Source organism: Triplophysa dalaica, chromosome 4, assembly GCF_015846415.1.
Source record: "Triplophysa dalaica isolate WHDGS20190420 chromosome 4, ASM1584641v1, whole genome shotgun sequence".
In the NCBI taxonomy this organism is placed as follows: domain Eukaryota; kingdom Metazoa; phylum Chordata; class Actinopteri; order Cypriniformes; family Nemacheilidae; genus Triplophysa; species Triplophysa dalaica.
This window is the reverse complement of record NC_079545.1, coordinates 27932823-27956263: the sequence shown is the minus strand read 5'-3', so window position 1 is coordinate 27956263 and position 23441 is coordinate 27932823. Positions and strand designations below refer to the sequence as shown.

The following is a 23441-nucleotide window of genomic DNA, read 5'->3' as shown; positions in this document are numbered from 1 at the left end:
AAATTATGATTCTGGCTCAATACAATACATGTCACATGTGAAAAAAACAAATACATGAATTTAACATCTGAACTTTTGAGATTTTAGACAACTGTGAGGCTTTCTTTGTTTTAAGATGATACTTCGAGAATTTGAATTCTTCTTCATATTCATCATCTTTAGAAACATTTTTAGAACATATTGCAGCGTTTATTGTAAATACTTGATAAATGTGGGTCGTTCTCTTTTTGAAAATCGTGTGCCTTTTTAGTTAAATTCTCACACTTCTGAACTGCACTTCCTTCTTGTAATGACAATCCATCTTAAATGATGTATGTTAGACGGCTTGGGCGGAGCATCTGGCAACTCCTCCCCTTCAACTGTCAGTCTGTGCCAGTTCCATTTCAAAATGCAACGGCTGTTTTTACACATCCAATCAAATCACAGAGAAAGACGAAAGCCACGGCCACTATTTTTCTCATTCGAAATACCATTTCACTCGGAAATACGTCAATATAGAGAAAGTAAAAAAGATCGCAACTTCCGGTTCACAGGGACTTTAAGACTTGTTTTTATTTTTTAATCATTTAAGAAAATTTGGCATGTGGAAGAACTTTCTTTACACTGTTTCGTGAATCCGGCTCAATGTGGTGTTGAGTGTTATTATTCTCATGCAAAGACGTCAGCCAATCACAACAGAGCATATGAAAAGCTGTAAAGCTGCCTTCACGTGCTCTCAGAAACTTGATAATTCTCACTTCAACCTGGATATAGTAACATGAATTGTATTTAGTACCATTTGACATTTAACAATCTTTTAACACTAAAAGTTTTATAATTTATAATAATAAATTATTTCCAGGTTGAAGTGGGAATTATAGATTTTCAGAGATCACGTTACACAGCCTGTTTACATGTGAGGTACACTTAACACTACTGGCTTATAAAAACGGGGAGGGGCTTCTTGATAAGCCCCTCCCTAACTTCCTGCTTTAGTTACTGTTAACACATCAGACAAATCTGTCCATTTCAATTGATTCTTTGTGTCTTAAACACTGCATATGAAAATCAATCTTACACCTTGAATGACGACGGATAAACAACATAAACTACAAACACAAACATATGCATAAACACACACAGGCGTCATGAATCACATGGTTAATAATATCTGCTCAAGATGTGTATCACAGATTGTTCAAATGCATCTCGTAAATCCTCTGATTTCTCTCTCTTTATCTCTCTCGTGTTTGCTCGGCTCAATATCTGTTTGTGTGTGTAATTTTCCAGCGTCTAATTGTGAATAATCTCTAATTGTTCCGCAGGTCTCGGTTCAGATGGAGTGAATGGAGTACCTGTATTTCATATCCACTATCCCCAAGTGTCATTTACAAGTAATTTAGCCGGCATTATTTATGCAGCGGTCATTTCACAAAGCAATCATGCGAACAGTGAAGCGATTACAGCGAGAGAGAGAGAGAGAGAGAGAGAGAAGGAGAGAAGGAGGGTTTGTGTTTGCTGTTATTATTGCTGATATTAAAACTCACTTATGTTCATTATTCAGTTCAGCAGGTTTAAAGATTGTAAAATTAATCTAATGTGCAATTACACAACAAATGCAAGTTGACGGAAACATACACACACAAACTTCACATTCAAGATTTAGTGCATTGACTTTTTGTCTATAATCCCAATGTAGGTAACTGTTATACATCATTGCAAGTCATCAGAGTTTAGTGTTAAAATATGACAAGATTTACTTAAACACAGGCAAAATACGGCACACAAACAGTGCGAGTCCATTATCAATTAGTCTGAAATATTTCAGTGATCTGTATTGATTTCATGAGCTTGTTGCAATGCATTATGGGATTTCGCTGTGTATTAAAATCTAGACCAAAATAAATCAACCTTGAATAAAAGCTGAAGTATTTTATTATTGTTATAAATACGCCACCTAATGCTTAGTTTCACCACAACTTTCTTTCTTCAGAACACAAAAGAAGGTATTTCGAAGAATGTTGATAACCAAACTTCCATTGACCATTGTGTGAGACATTTCTCAAAATATCTTCTTATGTGTTCCAGGGAAGAAGGACTTGCATACAGATTTACAAACACATGAGAGAGACGGTGACGGAATTGTTATTTAGGTGAAATACCTCTTTAAGAATCGTTACAGCGAGTCTCCGGCGCAAAGAACGTGGAAAGCCAATCCAGACACCCACAAACACAGGATGAGATATTTGCAGTGTATAATGGACTCTTGTAATTTAGCCGTGTGTCATTAACAATTCCTGCAGCCCGTATGCAGAGAGAGAGAGAGAGAGAGCGAGAGAGATAGAGATCCATCTGTAATTAAGTCAAGACATCCCACAATGCACTGGGTGAGAGCCAGACTCCAGGTTTATAGAACACCTACACAACAATAGAACGCTGACACTCAGAAAGTGAATTATACTGTGTTTACAAGGCAACATATCAGAGTACACTGAAACAGATGAGATGGGTTATAATGCGATCATGTGTTCAACATTCAACATCTAACCGCATATTTAATTGTTGTGGGACAGTATATAGTATCGAAATAATGATAATGCATACCTGAACCTTTTTATGTGACAAAAATGTCAATCTACACTGAAAAAAGGATGATGTGCCTCAGTAGATTTTACGAAAAGAAAGTATTAAAATATACTTAATATAGTTATGTTCCTGTTTTAAGAAAAACATTGAGATACAATAACGTAAAAATCTTGGGAATAAAATCTAATTTTAATTGAACAAATTGTTAAGTAAATCCAACTAAATTTCATTATATAAAACCGATTTATATTTACTTATTTACTTTGTGCTGAGACTACATAAATATTTTTTGTAGATATAACAACCTTGGCAGTGTATCTGTAGTTCTCAGCATGCTTTAGCATTAGGAGATTAACTGTCATTTATAGGGTTTTTCAGTAAAAAGAAAGACTTAGTCCTGTTTTTGTTGATTTGATCTTTGAGATTTAGGAGAGTTTTGGTATTATTTTTAAGTGTCTGAGGGAGGCACAATATTAGTCATGTACTAGTATATTATATATTATAGTAATATAAGTAGTGTGTAATTTCACTTACTAAGCAATAATGCCAGTGCAGAAACCACCAGTCTCTCTTAGAAAATAGTATATTTCAATATGAAAGTATAAGTGATTTATGAAGTACACACGCATGTGAGCAGAGTTCTTATAGTTTTGATTTTAAACATTTTAAATTTGCTTTTATTTTTAGATTTTTTTAGTTTGTATGTTCATTTTCGATAAAGTTTTAGCAATTTTTGTACTTTTGTCATTTTATAATTTATTGGCTTATTTTTAATGTTGCTGTAAAAGATTAATTGATTTTGGAATAATTGATTTTAGTTTTATTTGTATTTTAAATTAGCTTTTATTTTTAGAGTTCTGTGTTAATTGTAGTTAAAGTTTTAGCAATTTTGGTACATGCTTTTGTCATTTTATGATTTATTGGTGTATTATTAATGTTGCATAATATTTATATATATATAATGTTTTTTTTTGTTTGTTTTATCAATGTTTAAAATTAGGTTTCATATTTAGCTTTTTAGATTTTGTGTTTATTTTAATTAAAGTTTTAATTATTTTGGAATATGCGCGTGTCATTTTATAATTTATTGGTTTATTTTTAATATTGTTAAATAAGATTAATTCATTTTTATTTTAGTCTTTGTTTATTATAATAATTTTACAGCTTTAAACTTGATTTAGTTTATTGTTGAGGAAACACTTACATTTTTCCTTGAGTTAAGTTTTTCCAATCATTTTTAGGTCAATATTTTATTTGGAACGTTTTCAAGTTTTAATTTTGATTGGTGGAATACTGCAAGCATGTGAGGGAAATGTAACGCCTCTGACCATATTTGGAACATCAGGTTTCTCTTCAATTGAACTGACAGGTACACCACCTTACGTGTACATTTGGGCAGTCTTAGTCACATCAGACCACCAACTGATGTAGATTTGTGGGGGTGTGGTTACACAAGGTGTTTCAGGCAGGTCTGGGTGAGCATTCTCTTTTACATAGAATGACTCTTTTGTTCACTCATTTCAATTTTATGTGTGTAATACATGCATGGGCAACTTATAACACACCAAAGACACAGAACAACACGTGTTCGCACCATATGACCCCTTTAATCCTTTAGTTGTTTGTTATTTGCTTCAGCAAACGTCAATGTAGTGGAGCGGGTGAATAACATTTCTGCTCTTGAGCGCAGGTAAATCATGATTCACACTGAGCATGATCACTGTGCGCCGCTGGGATTGACAGATTGTGTCACTTCCTCTCTCAGCAGGAAGTGGAAGTGAGCGAGTGAACATTAATGAGGAGATACGACAGCAGATCAGGAGGTCTAGATTCAGACTGATCATCCATCTGTTCACTAAACAAACTTTTCACCTTCTCACACACACACAAGGATGTTTATACTGTACACACTGTATATTCTATCCCCTCACACAAATAAACTTAATTTGGTTTGAATCAATGAATCATCAATTTGAATCGTATCCACAACATAGTTGGTGTAGACTTTTGCCATCGTTGTGGGACATTTGGTGGAGTTTCTAAATGAAAGCGAATGTTGTAACCTTCTCTGGAGAGACGATAATGAATGTAATACGGGTGTAGACACAAACTATGTAGAGTTGTTTCCATGGCAACCAAATCCCTCGATGAAAATTCTTGCAAACGTGAGAAATGTGTAGTCATTTTCTTACCCTCGAGTTGTTCCAGACCTGCATGACTTTGACATTCTCCTGTGAAGAACAAAATATACATATTAAACTCAGATCTGTTATTTTCATTCGACAAACGTGTAAATCTCTTAAAGGAACAGTTCACCCAAAAATCTTTATTTTGTCATTGTTTACTCGCCTTCGTTCCTAATCTGTATATAAATGTATTTGTTCAGATGAACACGGAGAAAGATATTTGGAAGAATGTGAGCAACCAAATAGTTTGTGGACACCATTGACTACCATAGTAGGAACATTTACTTGTTGAACACAAAAAGAAGATATTTTGAAGAATGTAAAAAAGAAAAACAGTTCTGGGGCACTTTTGACTACAATTTATATTTTTTCTACCTTGGTAGTCAATGGTGACCAAGAACTGTTTGGTTACAAGCATTCTTCCAAATATCTACTCTGTGTTCAATCAAACAAAGAAATGTATGCAGGTTTGGAATAACTAGAGAGTGAGTCATTGCAATTGAATTGCAATGAATTAATTCTTAACTTGCTAAACATCCTTTATCCTTCAGGTGTCTTTTGTCAATCTGTGTACAGATTCACCGTCTTTTAACTTTCCAAAATATGTGGGCTCTTACATCGTTTGTCAGTCAGTCAAAGAATCCTACAGCATCAGAATCGTCACATTTAGGATTAAATCTGTATTTTAAAAATGATGCCCAAGAAGTTGAAAAAGCTACAGTCTGCATTCACATATTTTCAAGAAAAAGAAATGTATTAAAAACTTTCCTCGCACAAACTTCACTCTGTAAGAGAGAAAGGCTGAAAATACAAGAATAACAGAAAGCAGATGTTTAGCATATTTTGTCAATGCAGACGGTCTGTAAGGTTTTGATTTGATGACGGTGGACAGGTTCACAGTTTGTGTCTGGTCTCTGATAATCTGTTCTCCTGTGGTTTAAGTGCTGTTCTCCAGAGAGATCGGACCTCAGGCCAGCTGGCTGACACACGACAACCTTGATCTGTGCTGTGATAGAAAGTGAAATCTGGAGCTCATGTCAGGGTCATCATCACATCAACGCTCATAACACACACACATGTGAGCAGAGTTATTATAGTTTTGATTTTAGTTTTATTCGCATTTTAAATTAGCTTTTATTTTAGATTTTTAGTTTGTGTGTTAATTGTATTTAAAGTTTAAGCAATTTTGGAACATGCTTTTGTCATTTTATAATTTATTGGTGTATTGCTAAAGTTGCTATATAAGATTTTGTTTGCTTGTTTTATCAATGTTTAAAATTAGCTTTCATATTTAGCTTTTGTGTTTGATTATGGATGGATGGATTGATGGATGGATTGATGGTTAGATTAGTCGAGTCTGCAATCAAAAGTCAATATTATTGAGGTCACTCTTCTGTGCCATTTTCAATCATTTTCTTTTGGATAATGTAATTTTAGCTAAGGAACTTTACTCTAACATTAAAATATAAAAACATCTGTAAACACATATCACACACCGTGACCTTCAAGTATCTTGTTGTTTGAAATGTTTTCATTGTCTACTACACTATATTTCATTGCCATCACACTGTGTCTTCTGAATCTTTTCCTCACAACTTTCACACACGGCAAACAGAAGAGCCAACATTAAGCGCATTATTTGGAAAGAGCAGAAACATTGGGAGTATTTGAAGCTACTTTTCTGTATTAAGTGCAGCAACATTCAGCCTATTTCCATATCATCTCTCTCTCTCTCTCTCTCTCTCTCTCTCTCTCTCGACTCCCAGAACAACATTCAACTAAATTAAACTTCCCATCGGGGCCGTTCTCTCAAAGAGACGATGAGTTGTGATAAAACACTAATCAGACCCCTCAATAGAAGCGCTGACCCATGCCAGGTCACCGGCACATGAGAGCAGATGTGTATATGTTTTGAAAGGGTTATGAGCGTGTGAGGATCAGTGAACCTCCCGCTGGAGTCTGAGCGAGTGTGAGAGAGTGATAACACCAGACCTGCGGACGCTCTAAATGATGTTGAGCTTTAAAACTGAACATCATGGATGTGCTGCTTCATAACACATCACAGTCAAATGGTTGTTTCCAGGATTCAGTTTTGAGTCAAATTCTAAAAAGTCTGGCTACACAATGTATGATGTTATGTTATTCTAATCTCATTGAAAGCTGACACTAGACTAGGCTTTTGAAAATACAATATTGCCACAAGATAGAATATAGTCAGTTTTACTGATCAAACATCACTTTTTCTTATTTATCCACATGTTCATGTGAGGTTCAATACCATATCTGTTATCCATTAAACTAATGGACTAAACGTCTGACAGTCTCAAAAAGCATGCATACCAGTTTTATATGTTACAGTCTAAGAGGACAATCAAATCTTCAATCATACCATCTAAGTCATGCTATCATATGATACATGTAGGTTATATTTATTGTTCTAATAAAGCTGCTTTAAATCAACGAAACGTTGTAAAAAGCGTAATGTAAATACATTTGAATTAGATTAAAAGGGAATTCCAATGGATTCTGATTGTGTGTCAATGTTTCTTGTTTAGTCAGATAAACATGTTTCCATCATCCTGTTCTTCTGCATCTGTTTTATTGCATGTGTGATAGTCACAGCTACATTCTTTTACATTTAGAAAGATTTTAAAAACTTGTCACTGTCATTGGTGTCAACACTTAGACAATCCCAGAAGCCAAGATGGCCGGCGAGGCTATACTGTAAAAAAAACTGTAAGCTGAAGAAACAGAAACATACCATAAAATATTATCATTAAAATTCAGTTATTATGAAGAAAAAAAAGTTACGCTTGAATAGATTTGATTTATATTCAGAGTATTTAAAGACGTCAAGATGTCAGTGACACTGTAATGGTCTCTGGCCATATTTAAAGATTTTTTTTTATTACAGTCATTTGCCACCACTTGGAGCTTCATTAGACACCATAAAATACTTTGTTTATAGATGTTGTATATTTTTATAATATTATTGTACATTTGGTTAGATCCCAGCTGTATTTCAATGGCCCCGAACTTGTTCTCTGCACATTGAATCTGATCAGATTTGGTGTAAATATGTGTGTATAGTGTAGGCCTTATGATGCCAATGTTCACCACACGCTCAACAATCATCTTCAAACAACCAGATCTTCCTCATATTAACCCAACAAACGTGTTCCCGTTTCACATTCTGATGCTCTGGACACGGACGTTAACTCCACACGACAAACTAGTGTCTCATTAATGTCCATTTCTTATTTCTCTTTCATTCTGATACTAGCACTTGGGAGAAAGTTAGTACATAAAAGAAACATAAAGGCGAGTTTGATGAAGCCAGTAATATCCCTGTGGGCAGACGTTTGTTGACGGAGCGGCAGAAGTTCTCCGTCCTCTGTTGAAGCCTCGAGGGCCGTGGGCACGGGGCCATCCAGACCTCAGCAGAATGAACAGCTTGCCTTAATGTCTAATTAAAACATCTTAAGCACAATTAACACGTCTCACAATATGGTGTTTACCTTCTGAAGTCTTCAGCTGGCTTTCTGAAAGCCCATCGAGAAACTCTCACACATTCTCCAACTGAGAAACTCAAACGCCAACGTCCACATGAACATATGCCGAGTTACTTAAAATAATAAAAAAGCTATCAGACATATACCATTGAAATATCTAATGCTCTAAAACACGCACGCTGATTCAGAGCTTTATCACATACATTGTTACGGTATTATTGTATTGGTATTAACGCAACATTTTTATTAAATCATGGACACTTTAATGTTTTGGTCGAAACTGTTATTTTAATTAATACTAATTTTGATAAATTATATACATATATATATATATATATATATATATATATATATATGGATTAGTTGGTATATATATTTTTGGCTGTCAATTTAGAAAGATTTAAGATTAAACATTTAAAATTTGAATTGCGATAAATCGCACCCTTTTCATGTGATAAACTTCAATTAATCACACATGTATAGTGATATTAAACATGCACAATTTATTTTGATTAACATGTGTATTTTAGTGCTGTCAATCGAAAGAAAAATACTAATCCACTACATTCTAATAATTTCATCATTAACAGCATCATCTCTCTTCAATTGACAATTTCAGCCTCGACCCGCCCAGAAAAATGTGACACTGCGTTGACCCCTATTTGCTCATCTGCGTGCAGGAAAGATGCAAAATGTGAATCTGGCCTTAGCAGGTCTTGCGCTTCCTATTTTCACTACTCTTTACATTCATTTAAGACTTTAACTTGTTGAAGACTGTGCTTGCAAAAATACTAGAAAAAATGTGCTTTCTGACATAATCTTGTGTGTTTTGTTCATTCACGCACGAAAGAGAAGTAAATACCGGTGCGTCTGACAGATTCTGATGCAGACTTTTCCACCAGACGGACCGCTGTCGTGTTCAACAGTATTCCACAGCCAGAAGCCGTCAATCTATACTAGATGTGTCAATACAACCATTTCAATAGTTTAAAGCCTTTATATGAATAAGAGATTATTATGTAACGTTCGACAATGATGACAAAAACTGCATATTGCATTAATGCCATAAAAAAAAAATTACACATAACTCTTGAATTAATTGCAAGCTTTAACGGGTTAATGTTGACAGCCCTTATATTACATTATTATATATATATATATATATATATTATATATAAATAATTGTTTATTGTGTACAGATGTCTTTTACATAATGGCTATGACAGAAGTTCTGTTTTCATTTATAACAATTTAGAAACAACATTACAGAGAAAACTTTCAATTCAGACTCAGTGCCAGTAATTTTATTTTAAACATCATATTTGAAAATATTATTCTATATAAAATACATATATTTTATACATTTCATAATGTCTCTTTCCTTTGAAGATTTTCAGTTTTTCGCCACTTTCACCTCAAGGATTTAGAAACTTTAAAATAGTAGATTTAAAGTCCTGACGCTCCACAACACAAACACACAGAAAGAAAGAAAGAGAGAGAAAGAGAGAGAGCGTCCGACACAGTGATTTATCTGATTCAATTAGCTTGCAAATGTAAAACAAGTCCGTTCAATAAAGAGCTAAAACCTTCCTTTCTCTCTCTTTCTCTCAATTCCTCCCCCAGCCCGCTGCTGTCTGCTGAATAATGACACTGTGTAAATGCTTAATTAGATTAAAAGGCTGTGTAGAACCACAACGAGACCTGTGTGTGTGTGTGTGTGTGTGTGTGTGTTCAGATCTGGCTACATTAGCGTTGTGTTATTGTGGGCAGGGCTGAGAATTTATGACGCACAAAAACCCTGAAACATCAAAGGCATTAAAGAATCCTGATTTATGTGCCGTGAGCGCAGGGGGATATATCACCCATAAAGAGGTGCGTGTGTGTCGGGACCTCCCGGGAAGCGTGTGTTTAATGGGTGAAGCTTAGACCAGGCCTGTTTAGAGTCTGTGACCTGAAACACAAATCAGAACATGGAAATAAACAGTAGAGAAGAAAATATCACACGCAAGGAGGTAGTGCTGCACGACTAATCCATGTAGTCTCCCACAATTGACTGAGCATAATCGTTTTGATATTACGGTTTTTAAAGAAAGCGCTCCGATAAGGTCAAAAATCTTTGCAAAGCTTGTTTCTTATAAACTTCCACTTTACAAAAAACATTAATTAATTATTTTGCAAAACCCACAGACGAACTTGAAGGGTGACCAGTAGTAATGGTTTTATAAATAAACAAGAAATCAAAAATGTAGTTGCAAGGTTTCATTCTGAGGTCACAAAATGTTAATTTGTCTGTTGGAGTGTTTAAAGATGATTTAATGGTTTGATTAATTGATGGATGGTTGGATGAATGGATGTATGGATTGATGGATTGTTTGATGAATTGATTGATGGTTGGATGGATGGATTGATTGATGGATTGATTGATGGATTGATTGATGGATTGATTGATGGATTGATTGATGGATGGATTGATGGATTGTTTGATTAATTGATTGATGGATGGATGGATTTGAAGGATGGATAGATTTGATAGATGGATGGATGGATTGATTGATGGATGGATTGTTTGATGAATTGATTAATTGATGAATTGATTGATGGATGTATTGATTGATTGATTGATTGATTGATTGATTGATTGATTGATTGATTTCTCTTTTCCAGAGAAACAGAAACTCTCTAAATACAGTATTGTTTGGCATGGTAGGCACATTCTGTGAGGTCATGTGAAATGTACACAGGAATATTATCAAATGCATGTGGGATAGTTCAGCCAAAGAAGAAAATTGTGTCACCTGTATAAATTTCAATTAGTAACAATTGATAGTACATTATTGACGATAACAGGAAGAAATCTACTATAGTGATCAATGGTGTCCCAGAACTGTGATTTAAATAGCTTCTTTTGTGCTCAAAAGAACAAAGAAATTTATATAGATTTTGAACTTGAGTAAAAGATGACAAGCTATAATTTTGGGTCTATTTCTTCACCATTATTTTTATTTCTCTTCATTTTTGTACTGATTTTATCTTGTGTTTCGACAGCAAAAACACATTGTCTGTATAGCTGCTTTAAAAAGGAGAAAAGCGCTATACAAATAAATACAAATTAAACAGAATTATACAAACTATAAAATCCATAAATGTTTGATTTAAAATGTAATTTATGTAATATAATACATTACATTTACTAAGTGCTGAAAAACTACTTCACCACTTCAAATATTCACAATAATACTGTGTTTCATCACAACAGTCTATTGTATCTCTGATAGCCCCTCCCCTTAAAGTGATAGTTCACCAAAAATAAAAGGTCTGTTATGAATCTCACCCTCAAGTTATTTTACACCTGTATACATTTCTTCGTTCAGCTGAAAACAAAGAAAGATATTTGGAAGAATGTTAGCAACTGCACATTTCTGGGGCACCATTGAATAACATTTTAGGAAAACAAAAAAAATTGTTCGGTAGAACACGAAAGAAGATATTTTGAAGAATTTAGGGAAAAAAAACGTTCTGGGACATATCTGACAACCATTTGAATTTTCTACTATGGTAGTCAATGGTGCCCCAGAAATGTCAGTTGTTGAATTTTTCTAAATATCTTTCTTTGTGTCTAACAGAACATAGACATGTATACAGCTTTGGAACAACTTGAGTGCGAGTAATTCATTCATTTGTGGGTGAACTTTCCTTTAAATGGCCTGTAACAACGGAGCAAACTATAACTGGTGGCTTTACCTGTCAATCAGATGAACCTAATAGAGCGGTTCACAGTCAGAAGTCTTGCAACACGAAACCACAACCAATATCAGAATGACCTCTAGTTGGTTCTGAAGAAAGACCCATCTGAATATAACGTCTTTCTATCAGTCACTTCACACAACACGCCCTCATTTCTTTTCCAGGCTAAACAATGTCAACATGAGCACAAGGGTCGGCTCAGGACTGAGCAGTTTTGCGTGTCAATGAAAACCTCGGAGCACAACACGATCGATCGATCGACGCTGTCAATCGAGACAAAAGTCTCAGCTGTATCTCAGTTTATCTTTCAATCTGACACAAAGGACCGTTGATGTGTGGCACAGGAACACTCAAGACAAGACACGATCCGCACTGACCTTTGACCTCAGAGTTGTGCACCACTGTGAGCGGAAGGTTTTCTCAGAGATCTCAGTGAATGTAAAGATCTAGCGCTGGAGGTTAAAGGGTTGTGAAGTGTCACGTTGAAAGTGCCTTTCAGAACCGTGTCCTTCAAGACCGGACTCAACTGAAACACACACACACAGACACATCGAATCATTGGACGTTTTGTAACAATGTCAAAGTATTATTTTGGAAAACCATTGGTTTACTCGTGTTATGGACCTGTAGGTTTGAAGTACATTAAGATGAGTTGTATTCACCTCATACGCTCCCGGTCCAGGGCTGATGTCTTTCGAGCATTTAAAGCGATCTTCTTTTGAGCCGATCAGGGCTAACGTCGAGCTTGATTTCACGTCTGGACTGTAATGACCTGGACCTGAAAACACACATAAACATGTTATTCACAGACGACTGCAGCTCTACATGAGTCATAAACAAATGTGTGTGTTCTCCAGAACTTCGGTCACCGGGGATGTGAGGGTCGCTGTGGACGAAGGTGAGGTCTCTGGGGGCAGCAGACAGGAAGCTACTGTGTCGGTTTCTGGCGTTCTCGCTGCGCGGCTCGCTGTAGTGACGGGGGCCGTGAATCTTCTCGAATGATTCGCAGACGTTATATGAGCCCGGCGGAGGCGTATCCTGCCAACAGAGAATCCAATACATAACCACAGCATCATACACATCATTTACACAATGTGTTTATGGCAGGGATAGTGTGTGTGTTTGTGTGTGTCTGTCTGTCTGTGTGTGTCTGTCTGTGTGCGTCTGTCTGTGTGCGTCTGTCTGTGTGCGTCTGTCTGTGTGCGTCTGTCTGTGTGCGTCTGTCTGTGTGCGTCTGTCTGTCTGTCTTTGTGTGTGTGCTTCTGTTTGTGTGCGTCCATGCGTGCCTCCATCCTTCCATCAGTCTGTTTGTCTGCGGGTTTCTGTGTGTGAGTGAGTGAGTTAGTTTGTCTGTGCGTGTATCTGTCTGTGCGTGTGTGTCTGTGTGTGTGTGTGTGCGCGTCTATGTGTGTGTCTGTCTGTCTGTGTGCGTGCACACGTGTGTGTGTTCCTAAACTGTCCAGTTGTAGATGAGAGACGAGGCGCTCGAGCTCATATCATGAAATATTTGCAGCATATGCATTAGACTCGGAGTCAAACGCTCTCTTGGATATAAAATCCCACGTAAGGCCAGCGCTGTGTGCTCATATCTGAGTTGTGTAATTACTGATTTTAGATATGGACCGAATTTAATCTCAACTCTCCGTGGAGTGAAACAACACACACTTCTCAGAAAGCTGGAGCGCAGGCGGTGTTTGACTTTCAATACTGAGCTGACATCTCATTCCAGCTCATAATTTATCACAGAGTCTCATTTCAGGCCAACACGCTGATTTCCCAGAAGAAGAAAAAACATCTTTATTTCTCAAAGACTGCTCTCTGAATTTGAAACTTTTGAAACTCTAGAAAGATGTGAGACTATGTGTATTTGACAATAAATATAACTCTGAGAAGGAAGACACCTCCAATAAAAACTCTTTGTTTATTCTCATTGTTTTGGGAGAGTGAATGAAATATTGCTGATGTCATTATAGTGATTTGTGTTTCCTGTGGGATTGGAGTTAAATGTGACATCATTACGAGTCTTACTTGAGCACACAGGGACCCCGCGAGTCTTTCTGTGGCTGATTTAAAAGCAGCGCTGCTCCGTTTCTTATATAACTCCTCATATGTCTTCACCTGCAACAAATGAACCACATTACACAAGTTAAAATATTTATGTACTACAGTCCATCAAAAATCCTCGAATAAACAGTAACATTATAGTCGAGATCTTTGTGTGAAATACAAAATAAAAGCACACTCTGCATGTACTGCATACTACTATAAAAGCGGTGCGTTAAACTTTCAGACAATCAAATGTTACATAGGAACGTCTTCACAAATATTTACTGGATACGTAACATTTGTGGTCCACAGACTACATAAACTATCAAAATCAGATAAGAAATTTAAACATTATTGTGATTTTATCAGCAAAAACTTGAAAAAAGAAAAAGGTTTTCAATATATTTTTGTGATGTAAGTCAGGTGTCACAATATACCGGCATTTACAATAACCGTGATATTAAAAACCCTGATTATCAATACCTTCTTTACATAAGATAATATCATCATAATTCAAAACCCGGTTAAAATTTTGACTTAAGAGCCACAATAGTTACAAATCTTTTTAATCCCTACACTTGAATTTTAAATGTGGTTTGTTGAACAAAGAGAGAAGGGAAATGAATATGTTAAATAAATAAAATACAATAATTAATCTGTAAATTTTATTAAATTAACAAATAAAATGAATCATAGTAGAATTTGAATTATAGCATTATATGTTCATAAATAAACAGTATTTAAATAAAGATTGCGCTAATGTCATCATTACAGTGGATTTATTTAGCCAGGACTACCCTGAAGTGAAAAATCGGATATCAATAACTGCTGAATAGTTTAAATTGAGGTAAATACAATAATTAATATAAATTAAAATGAATATAGATATTATTAGATAACCAAACACAGACGGGGCCGGATGCGTGTCCAATGAAAGCATCTATATGTGTTCAGAACTTCATTTCTCCAGTCTCCTGATGATTGTCTGACATCAGATTCATTATAATCCATCACTGTGCTCATCTCTATACATTCAGAATCCACAAACTTCACTGCTTACAAGCCGATAAGTTACACGGATACACAAAGACAGCGAGTGGCGTCTCTTTCATCGGTGATATGTGTGAATCCTCGGTTACAGATGATACAATTGGTCCGAGAGGCGTTTTGGACAAATAGTGTGAAAGTTCCAAACAGCCACATCTATGAGAAACTACACCACCACGACATTCGTTGTGTGCTCATCCATCTCACTGATTCGTGAGTGGGGCGGGTAAGAAAGAAATACAACAGGAGGAACGTTCTCAAATCACATCAGCTGAGGTCAGATTGGTTCACAAAGAGGGCAAACAAGACACCCACACCTTAACAGATGAACATTTTCAAAGAGTTTACTGCAGAGATTCGCCTAAAATACCTGAAGGGAGGATGAGTTTACACTTTTCTGCAGTATCACACCAAAAATGTACCATGGTATCTGTCTAAACCAGTGGTTCTCAAATGTCTTGGTCATAAGGCTCCCTTTGTGCAGGGCAGTGGTTCTCAACAGGGGGGCCATGGCCCACAAGGGGTCTCCAGGATGACTAATAATTTAAAATGAGACAGAACGAGTATTGAAATACATTTTAAAATATAACTAAGAACAAATATATCTCTTATTATTTGTCCATTTTTTGTTAAATAAAATATTTCAGAGCTTGAAATGAAGTATAAAATTGAATACAGTTGAATACAGTGTGGGGCCTTGGAGTCAAAAAGTTCGAGAACCCCTTGTGTAGGGTTGCATCGCTTTGCGGCCCCTCAAATAAAGATTTATAATCTTGAATTTAGAATTTCAATTACACTAAAAAACATATTCAATTATACAATTCTGTAACAACAATAATTTTTCTTGGTGGTCTCAATGCTTGATTGGATGACATTTTGTACAAAATTCTATATTTCATAAATGCCACAAAATCTGTGCCCCCTGGATCTATCTTGGGGCCCCTCCAGTTTCAGAACCACTGCCCTAATCACTGTTATATCAGTTATTGGGTTACTTCTCAAAAAACTCAACAACACACTGGAAGGGGGATGCTAGGATGGTCGTTGAAAAATATTTTCACTATGGTTTCAGTGTGGTTCCCATGGTAACCGTTTGCAAGTGCAGGTTTAAGATTGCATGTTTCTGAAAATATGAATGTTAAATAACGGATTCGTGCGATTCATCGGTAAAGATGTTTGTGAACGTCTCTGTAAAGTCTCAACGAGGTCTCAAGGACAGCGTCAGATTACTGTAATTGCAGACAGTGAGGAGCCGGGTCGAGGAGCCGCTCACCTTGTAACATGCCGGTCCCGGGCTCTGCGTCTCTTCTTTACTGAGGTGGAAAAGCTGTCGTGGTGCGACACAGCCGAAGGCTCCGTTTCTTTTGCCCTTTAGATTTGCTTTCTTTAAACTCTCCTGAGCCAAACTATAGTCATACACGTTATAAGAACCGGGACCTGTCGGAGAAATACACACTCTATTTGCTCTTTCATATCTCATCTCTGTCACGTTTGTCTCGACAGATAATTAAAAAAGGACACAACTGCTTAAAGTTGACAGAGTACAAAAAACTCTTTTTTTAAATCCTTACGTTTTTATTCTATAATCTGAAAAAAGGCTTTTGCTTTGGATAAAAGCGTCTGCTAAATGAATAAACGTTAATTTTAATGAGAAAAATCTGATGTAATATGTGACTTTTGTTCTACTGAATAAGCGACGAACAGTCACATGTTAAACTTGAAAATGAAAATCATTGTGTGCTACAAACATACATGACAAAAGTCTTGTATTTATGGTGCGACTGTGTGTAATGTTGTCTGTCTTTACTCATAAATCACAAAGTGCTGTTCTTAAACCCCATGAAAATGTTTCTGTAATTTTCTTCAACACAACAAACCAAACAACTTTTTCACAACCAGCGTATTATATATCAGGCTTGCACCGCAGGCAAACCCAGGCATATTCCGACCTTCATTTAATCTATAAAACTGCATTTCAGATTCATGGAGAAGAGATGTTTTTGACACAGAATGTGACAGAAACACAAACACAAACCTGGTGTTGCGTTTACTCTGTTTTCTGGAAGGAATCGCACAGCGCTCAGGCCAAAAGGGCTTTTATTGACTGCTCTGGGTTTCTTCAGAGCGTCCAGAGCACCGCGCGGGTCATCATACGCACCTACAGGGGGCGCTTCATCTTTCACTGGACTGAACCTCTGAAAGAAAACAACAGAGGTCACTGTAAAGTCAACATAAAACAAACCTGTGAAAGCCAAATAGTTGGAGACAGTCAGAGGACCGGGACCACTGGATCCGTCTCTAATCCATCCAAATTTGAAGTCTTCTCTAGCAGAACCTTTCATTTGCTAAGATTAAAGGCATACTTCACCCAAAAATGAAAATTCTGTCATCATTTATTCACCTTTCAGGTGTTCAAAATCTGTATAAATGTCTTTGTTCTGATGAACCGAAGAGAGATATTTGGAAGAATGCTTATAACCACACAGATCTCCCCCCCGCCATTGACTCCCAAATTAGGAAAAATACAATGTTAGTCAAAAGTGCCCCAGAACTGTTTGCTGTCCTACATTCTTCAAAATATCTTCTTTTGTGTTCAACAGACCAAAAAAAACGATAAAGTATTTTCTCCTACAAATGGAGTTAATGGGGGGCAAAAGCGGTTTGGTACAAGAATTATACCAAGTTACTTTAAAAAGTACTTTATAAAGATCATTATTTTAGTTTCATTTTACACAGAGAGTAGATTTAGGAGATGATGAGAAAAGCCATTTTTGTGTTCTTCACAATTTTCCATGCACGCAATTTAAGAATTATTAAAGATATTTCAATGTGCTTTAATAATCCCGCTCTTAATAAACTTGTCTTTTGGTATTTACATTTATACGGCCCTATCTGGTACAATCTGAAAGATATGAGAATCCCAAAGTGACACGAAATGATGCTTTAAAATGACAATTTTAGGACACTTTAGTTTCAATCTTTCTTTCATTTTTAGCGTCATGCCAGGTTCAATGGCGAAGATCATGGTTTTGTTGTTAAAAAACTAAGATGTTTAAGATTTAAATATAGTAAGGTAAAAAACCTTTTACAAAATGATCAAACAAGCATATTTTTCTTTAATAATAATGTGCATTGATGAATTATGCACAATTAATCCGTATAAAGAAATTAGATTTCAGATTGATTCAGATGTAAGAATGTGTTCGTGCCTGAGCTTGAGAGAGGAATGGTGGATTTGACACTCCATGTGGATAACTGGCTCTCTCAAACTGACTCTGTATGTGGTACTGTCCTGGACCCGGGACACCCTACAGACACAAACACACAAACACACACAATAAATGCTTACAAACACAAAAAAACAAAGCTTATTCTGGTTTATTATTCTTATTCTGGTAATTCTCACAAAACCTAGCTTTTAAGATGTTAAACATGACAGTATGACATGTCATTTCAAAACCTTTACTGATGGATTAACACAATTAAAGAAAAAAATACGAAATAGGTTTTAAAAAAATGTCATTACCGTAAACATTTAAAACTGTCAATCTCACAGGATGTTTTAATAAAAAAAAGCGAAGCCATAATGCCTAAACAAGTTTTATTAATCATTCTCAATATGACATTAATGAAGTATATTTAAATAGAATATTATACATGTAAAATGTTGAAAACGACATGTATCGGTAATGAGAAGTGAAAAATTTGTGTACACAGTGTGACAAGAGAATGTTACGTTTTTAACATAAAAATATAATTTGTTAACTTGTTAGTCATTTAAGAGGTACTAAAGAATTGTGTTTCTTAACATAAAATCAAACTTAATTTAAAAATGAAGAGCTTGGTTCCAAAACGCGATAAACGCCATTTAAAAAAAATGAGTCAGCCAATCAAAGCACACCATTCCACGCATTGTAAACAGTAATGGCGTCGCTCTGAATACAGTTGGCATCCTAGTTTCCCTGTAGCCTACTTTGAGTTAAAAAAAAAAAAAAAACATTTTGACGGCATTGATGAACCTGTTCTGGTTTCTGCGATGGAGAAGAAACGTAAGCCATCAAGTCATATGTGGATTAACTCACATTGTTGTGTTTTTTCAACAGTTTCAATATGAAAAATAACTTTATATTGATTTGATGAATTTATTGCATTTTTAAAAACATTGTCATGGATTTATGGCATTTTGGGGGAATCTTTCAAAATCTAAATATGGATTTGAATTTTTTAATTAACTCCAACCTAAAGATGCTATGTGAAACTGTAAAACAGAAAATATTAGTTTACATCTTGCCACTTTCTTTGTAAAGAAAACACATTTTTACTCAAATTAATCAAAATTTTGGAACCAAACTCTTCATGAAAATGAAAATATCAGTCCTGGACACTTCTTTCTTCCACTATTTCTTCATTTTTATTATATATGAATATTATGTCAGTCCTTTCATCTAGTAGAACATCCGATTGTTTTTTAGAAAATATTTAAAATTTAATCTGTTTTAATTACACCATATCATGCACTCTGACAAATCTGGATGTGTTACGGTTATGAGAACTTCACCAGAAAAAGCAATAAAAACAAAGATAATTCATTCCTATGTCAAAATGATGTTTTGTTCAAGGTAGAGAACACGATTATCTTTATTGCGAACATTTTTTGTGTTACCGAATTGTATGTTTTATCATTCAAATATTTACTGCCATTATGTATCGGTAATCCTGCTGCAATAGCGCCCTCTACAGGATGAAGAGAGCAGACACATCCAAGCTTCATCAGCCGCCAGTCGCTTTAGTTTTATAAAGAGAGATTATTCTCTGTGTTTGTCAAGGTTTGGGGTCTGAACACTTTTCAACAAAAGATAGAAGTTTCACCCAGAGGACCACTGGTGAAATATAAAAATATATATAACGGCTATAAATTAAGTTACTATTAAAAAAAACATCTGCTGAAGATAATAAGAAAAGTGTTCACCTTCTTCTCCTCCTGTTGAGCGATCAGCTCATGATATCGAGGGAGAATCAGCTCTGGTCGACCTCTCTGTTCTCGCCTCAGATTTACATTCTCATAAAGAGCTGTGTGATCCCTGAAACACACACAAATATCCCGTAAAACACAGCTTCACATGCAGCAAATCATCAGAAAAAGTGTGGATATTTCATTTGTTTTCCCTTTAATCTGTCGTGATAAAAACTCTATCAACACCTATACAGAAAACATAAAAAATGTATAAAGATTAGATAGAACGAGGTCATCTATCTGTATATGTTTGCTGAATCTTTCTAACGACGTTTGAAACTGAAAAGTTTTTAGAAGTTTTTTAGATTTTATAATTATTAAATGGAAATATACAGTATGTGTCAATCAAACTCACTCCTGTGGTTCATATTGTCCTGGTCCAGGCACGTCTCCATCCTTCACCTGATCTCTCCGGCCCATCATTCGGCTGAAGTTCACACCTTTATACTTCTGAGATGAGAAGAGCTCCTCCTGTCATAAACGTCAGATTCACTTACAGCGGAACTAATAACGCATAATGTTCAGGTTTGATGAAAACTCTCTCTCGCCTCGATGAACAGCAGTATGAACTACATCGATACATGGAGTCCAGCCAATTTACATTACATTTAATCAATCAACAGAAGCAACGATATTACAACATCAGCAACACTGCAGAGAAGTTTAACCTGGACCAGTTTAACTGCAAGCGAGTGAGAGGGAGAAAGTGGAGAGAGAGAGATTGAGTTGAGTGAGGATGAGTGAGCATGCAAGAGAGTGAATGGGAGAGAAAATGAGAGAGAGCAAGTGAGCGAGTGAGAGGGCAGGCTAGCGAGCATAGAGAGTTAGTGAGTGAGTGAGTGAGTGAGCGAGATAGAGAGAGTGAGGGGCGGGCGAGCAAGAGACAGAGAGAGAGAGAAAATGAGAGTGAGTGAGCGGGCGGGCGAGCAGGAGAGAGAGAGAGGCCAGCACATTTATAAAGGACGTGGGAGCAGATTAAATCGGAGTCCAGCATCTGCTGCATTATTGTAAGTGAATGTTGAGATATAAAGTAAAGTCTAATTACCGAGGGTTTGGGTTTTTGACAGTCAAATGGACGAGCACCGGGCTGTGTGACTTTTTAAAATAATACAGCAATCATTACTCATGAAAATAACCCTGGGGCCGGCACTAATGATCCACAGCAACAGGATTCTGGTAATGGACACATCTGACCACTCCACACACACACACACACACACACTCAAACGTGTCTGATACACATCCATCCTGTTCTCTTCACAGTCTCAGTGAGCTGCCTCCATAGGTGGCATATAATGATGCTGTCTTCTTCAGGCCAAATTTCGTGAATCAATCGATTCATTTATTTATCTAGCACATTTAAAAACCACAGAGGCAGACCAAAGTGCTGTACAAACAATGAACAACTGACAGAAATGTACAAAACACAATCAACAAACATTAAAACAATTCTCAAAGGGTAATAAAACACTAGTGTTAGGATGTTGGCTGAGATGACAGCCGTACACACAGCCACAAGGTCTGAAATAAAGTCCCAGACATCCGTTCACACACACACTGACCGGTGCGGGACTGTAGAAGGCCGGGCCGAGGGTCTGGTCTTTGATGGGGGGATTGAATCTGTGTAGGACACCCTGAGGGTCTTCTTCGTATCCAAACGCCTGACCTGGAGAAGGTATGGATGGTGCATCAGGACTCAAAAGAAACTTCACTCCTTTAGAGAGACCCTGCTGATAAGAGTTTGCTCAGTTTAAAATAAACAAAACATGAAATAAATTGTTTGAAATGTTCAGTAATGCATATAATAGTCAAATAAGACCAAAAATGAATTAGAAATTATGATTTCATTTCAAAATTATACTTTGCCTACAGAAAATGAATTAACATTTGCTTTGTGACATTTACTTCCTGAAAATCAAAGATTTCTTCAAAGGCCAATGACGTGTTTATCAAACGTTTAACTCAATTACATTTTTATGATTCGTTTATTATAAATAAAACAAAAGCTTGATGTTAATATAGCCTCACCCTCTGGCTTTTCTCTGCATGATTAGTTCTCTTTCCTGCGGGTGAAACATCATACGCTCCTGGTCCTGGAACATCTGACACCACATCCTCAAACCGTTTGGATCGGTTATGAAGACTGTTTCCTCCCACAATACGACTCTGTATTTCAGTTTAAAGTTTACATTTACGACAGACATCACGACAAAACAGCGCGTCACACGAGTGTAGACAGAGTGATGTCATACCCTGATGATGTCACTGTTGTACTGTCCCGGGCCTGGACAGATCAGATCACTGCTGGACCTCAGGAACCCTTGATCTCTTCTGCACAGCGAGAGGAACGGGGCGTAAGAGTCTGAAGAAACACAAACACACAACCGCATGACACATTTGTCCATTTCTTTTGATTTCGAAGATTTGTAAAAAGATGTCCTTGCACATTTGGACACCATGATCATGGTTTAAACCAATAACATTCAAGTTTAGATTATAGAGCTTTTCACAGCTTCGCAGCTAACACAATAATACAGACCGTAGTTTAAAAAAAGTAGATTATATGTGTGTATGTGTTTGGGTCTGCTGCTGCCCTAACGTGCACGTGGGAAATCCAATAATTCCCACTTCAACCCTGAAGTAACATCTGGATTTATTAACATTAAAAGTTTTAAGTAACAATAAAACATTAATGTTGCTCAATAGTTAGTACCATTAAATCATTACAAGTATCTGCTAACATTAAAAGAGCACCGTTCCGTAAATTATTTCCGGGTCGAAGTGGGAATTATCGAATTTCCGAGAGCACGTGAAGGCAGCTGTAATAGTGTTTGTAATGGTAAACGTTTGCCCATTATGTCAAATGAGGGTTTCGCAAGAACTTTCGAAGAACTGTAACTTTTTAAGATGTTTTTCGTTATAAAATAAAACTTACCGACTTTACTGACGAGAGATCTGCTGATATTATAAGATCCTTGTCCAACATGGGACGTGCTGCTGTTTAATGTCAGTCTGGGAGCTCGATCATACATGTTTATTTGTTTTATTTCAGCGCAAGTAGTGTGGTTATATAACACTGTCTCATTCGGTCGATGAACAGACGCGTCTCTACGTTGCCTGGACGCCAATTACGTGCGCTAACGTGCTAACAGGTGTTCGATTTCACGAAGCGTTGCGCAGACCGATTGGCGTATGAAGTAAAAGCATCGCGAGAACACACAGATCTGTATGCTTTCGAATTGATCTCGCGGTATTTTACTGTCACACGGTGATTATTCTGCGCAGCGCTGCAGCCACGGAGACGTTTCCACGGTTACGTCGGGTCAC

The 23441-nt window shown here is 36.4% G+C and overlaps 1 protein-coding gene across 3 annotated transcripts; it reads right to left on the bottom strand.

The window, feature by feature from the left end:
• Positions 1-4647: 4647 nt before the first annotated feature.
• stpg2 (sperm-tail PG-rich repeat containing 2) lies at positions 4648-23213 on the bottom strand. Of its 3 annotated transcripts, none has more exons than XM_056744913.1 (14): positions 23050-23213; positions 22367-22476; positions 22143-22280; positions 21677-21844; positions 20470-20585; positions 20070-20181; positions 18310-18408; positions 17136-17295; positions 16374-16537; positions 14036-14125; positions 12877-13045; positions 12670-12785; positions 12385-12533; positions 4648-4796 (listed from the first exon to the last, which is right to left on the bottom strand). In XM_056744913.1, exons 1-13 carry the CDS (start codon positions 23144-23146, stop codon positions 12393-12395), a joined length of 1680 nt encoding a protein of 559 aa, XP_056600891.1. In that variant the 5' UTR covers positions 23147-23213; the 3' UTR covers positions 4648-4796; positions 12385-12392. The 3 variants fall into 3 exon arrangements, with proteins under 3 accessions (XP_056600891.1, XP_056600890.1, XP_056600892.1); XM_056744912.1 differs by lacking the exon at positions 4648-4796 and adding an exon at positions 9553-10214; XM_056744914.1 differs by lacking the exon at positions 4648-4796 and adding an exon at positions 9553-10214 and having other exon boundaries at positions 21677-21841.
• Between the last annotated feature and the right edge of the window lie 228 nt (positions 23214-23441).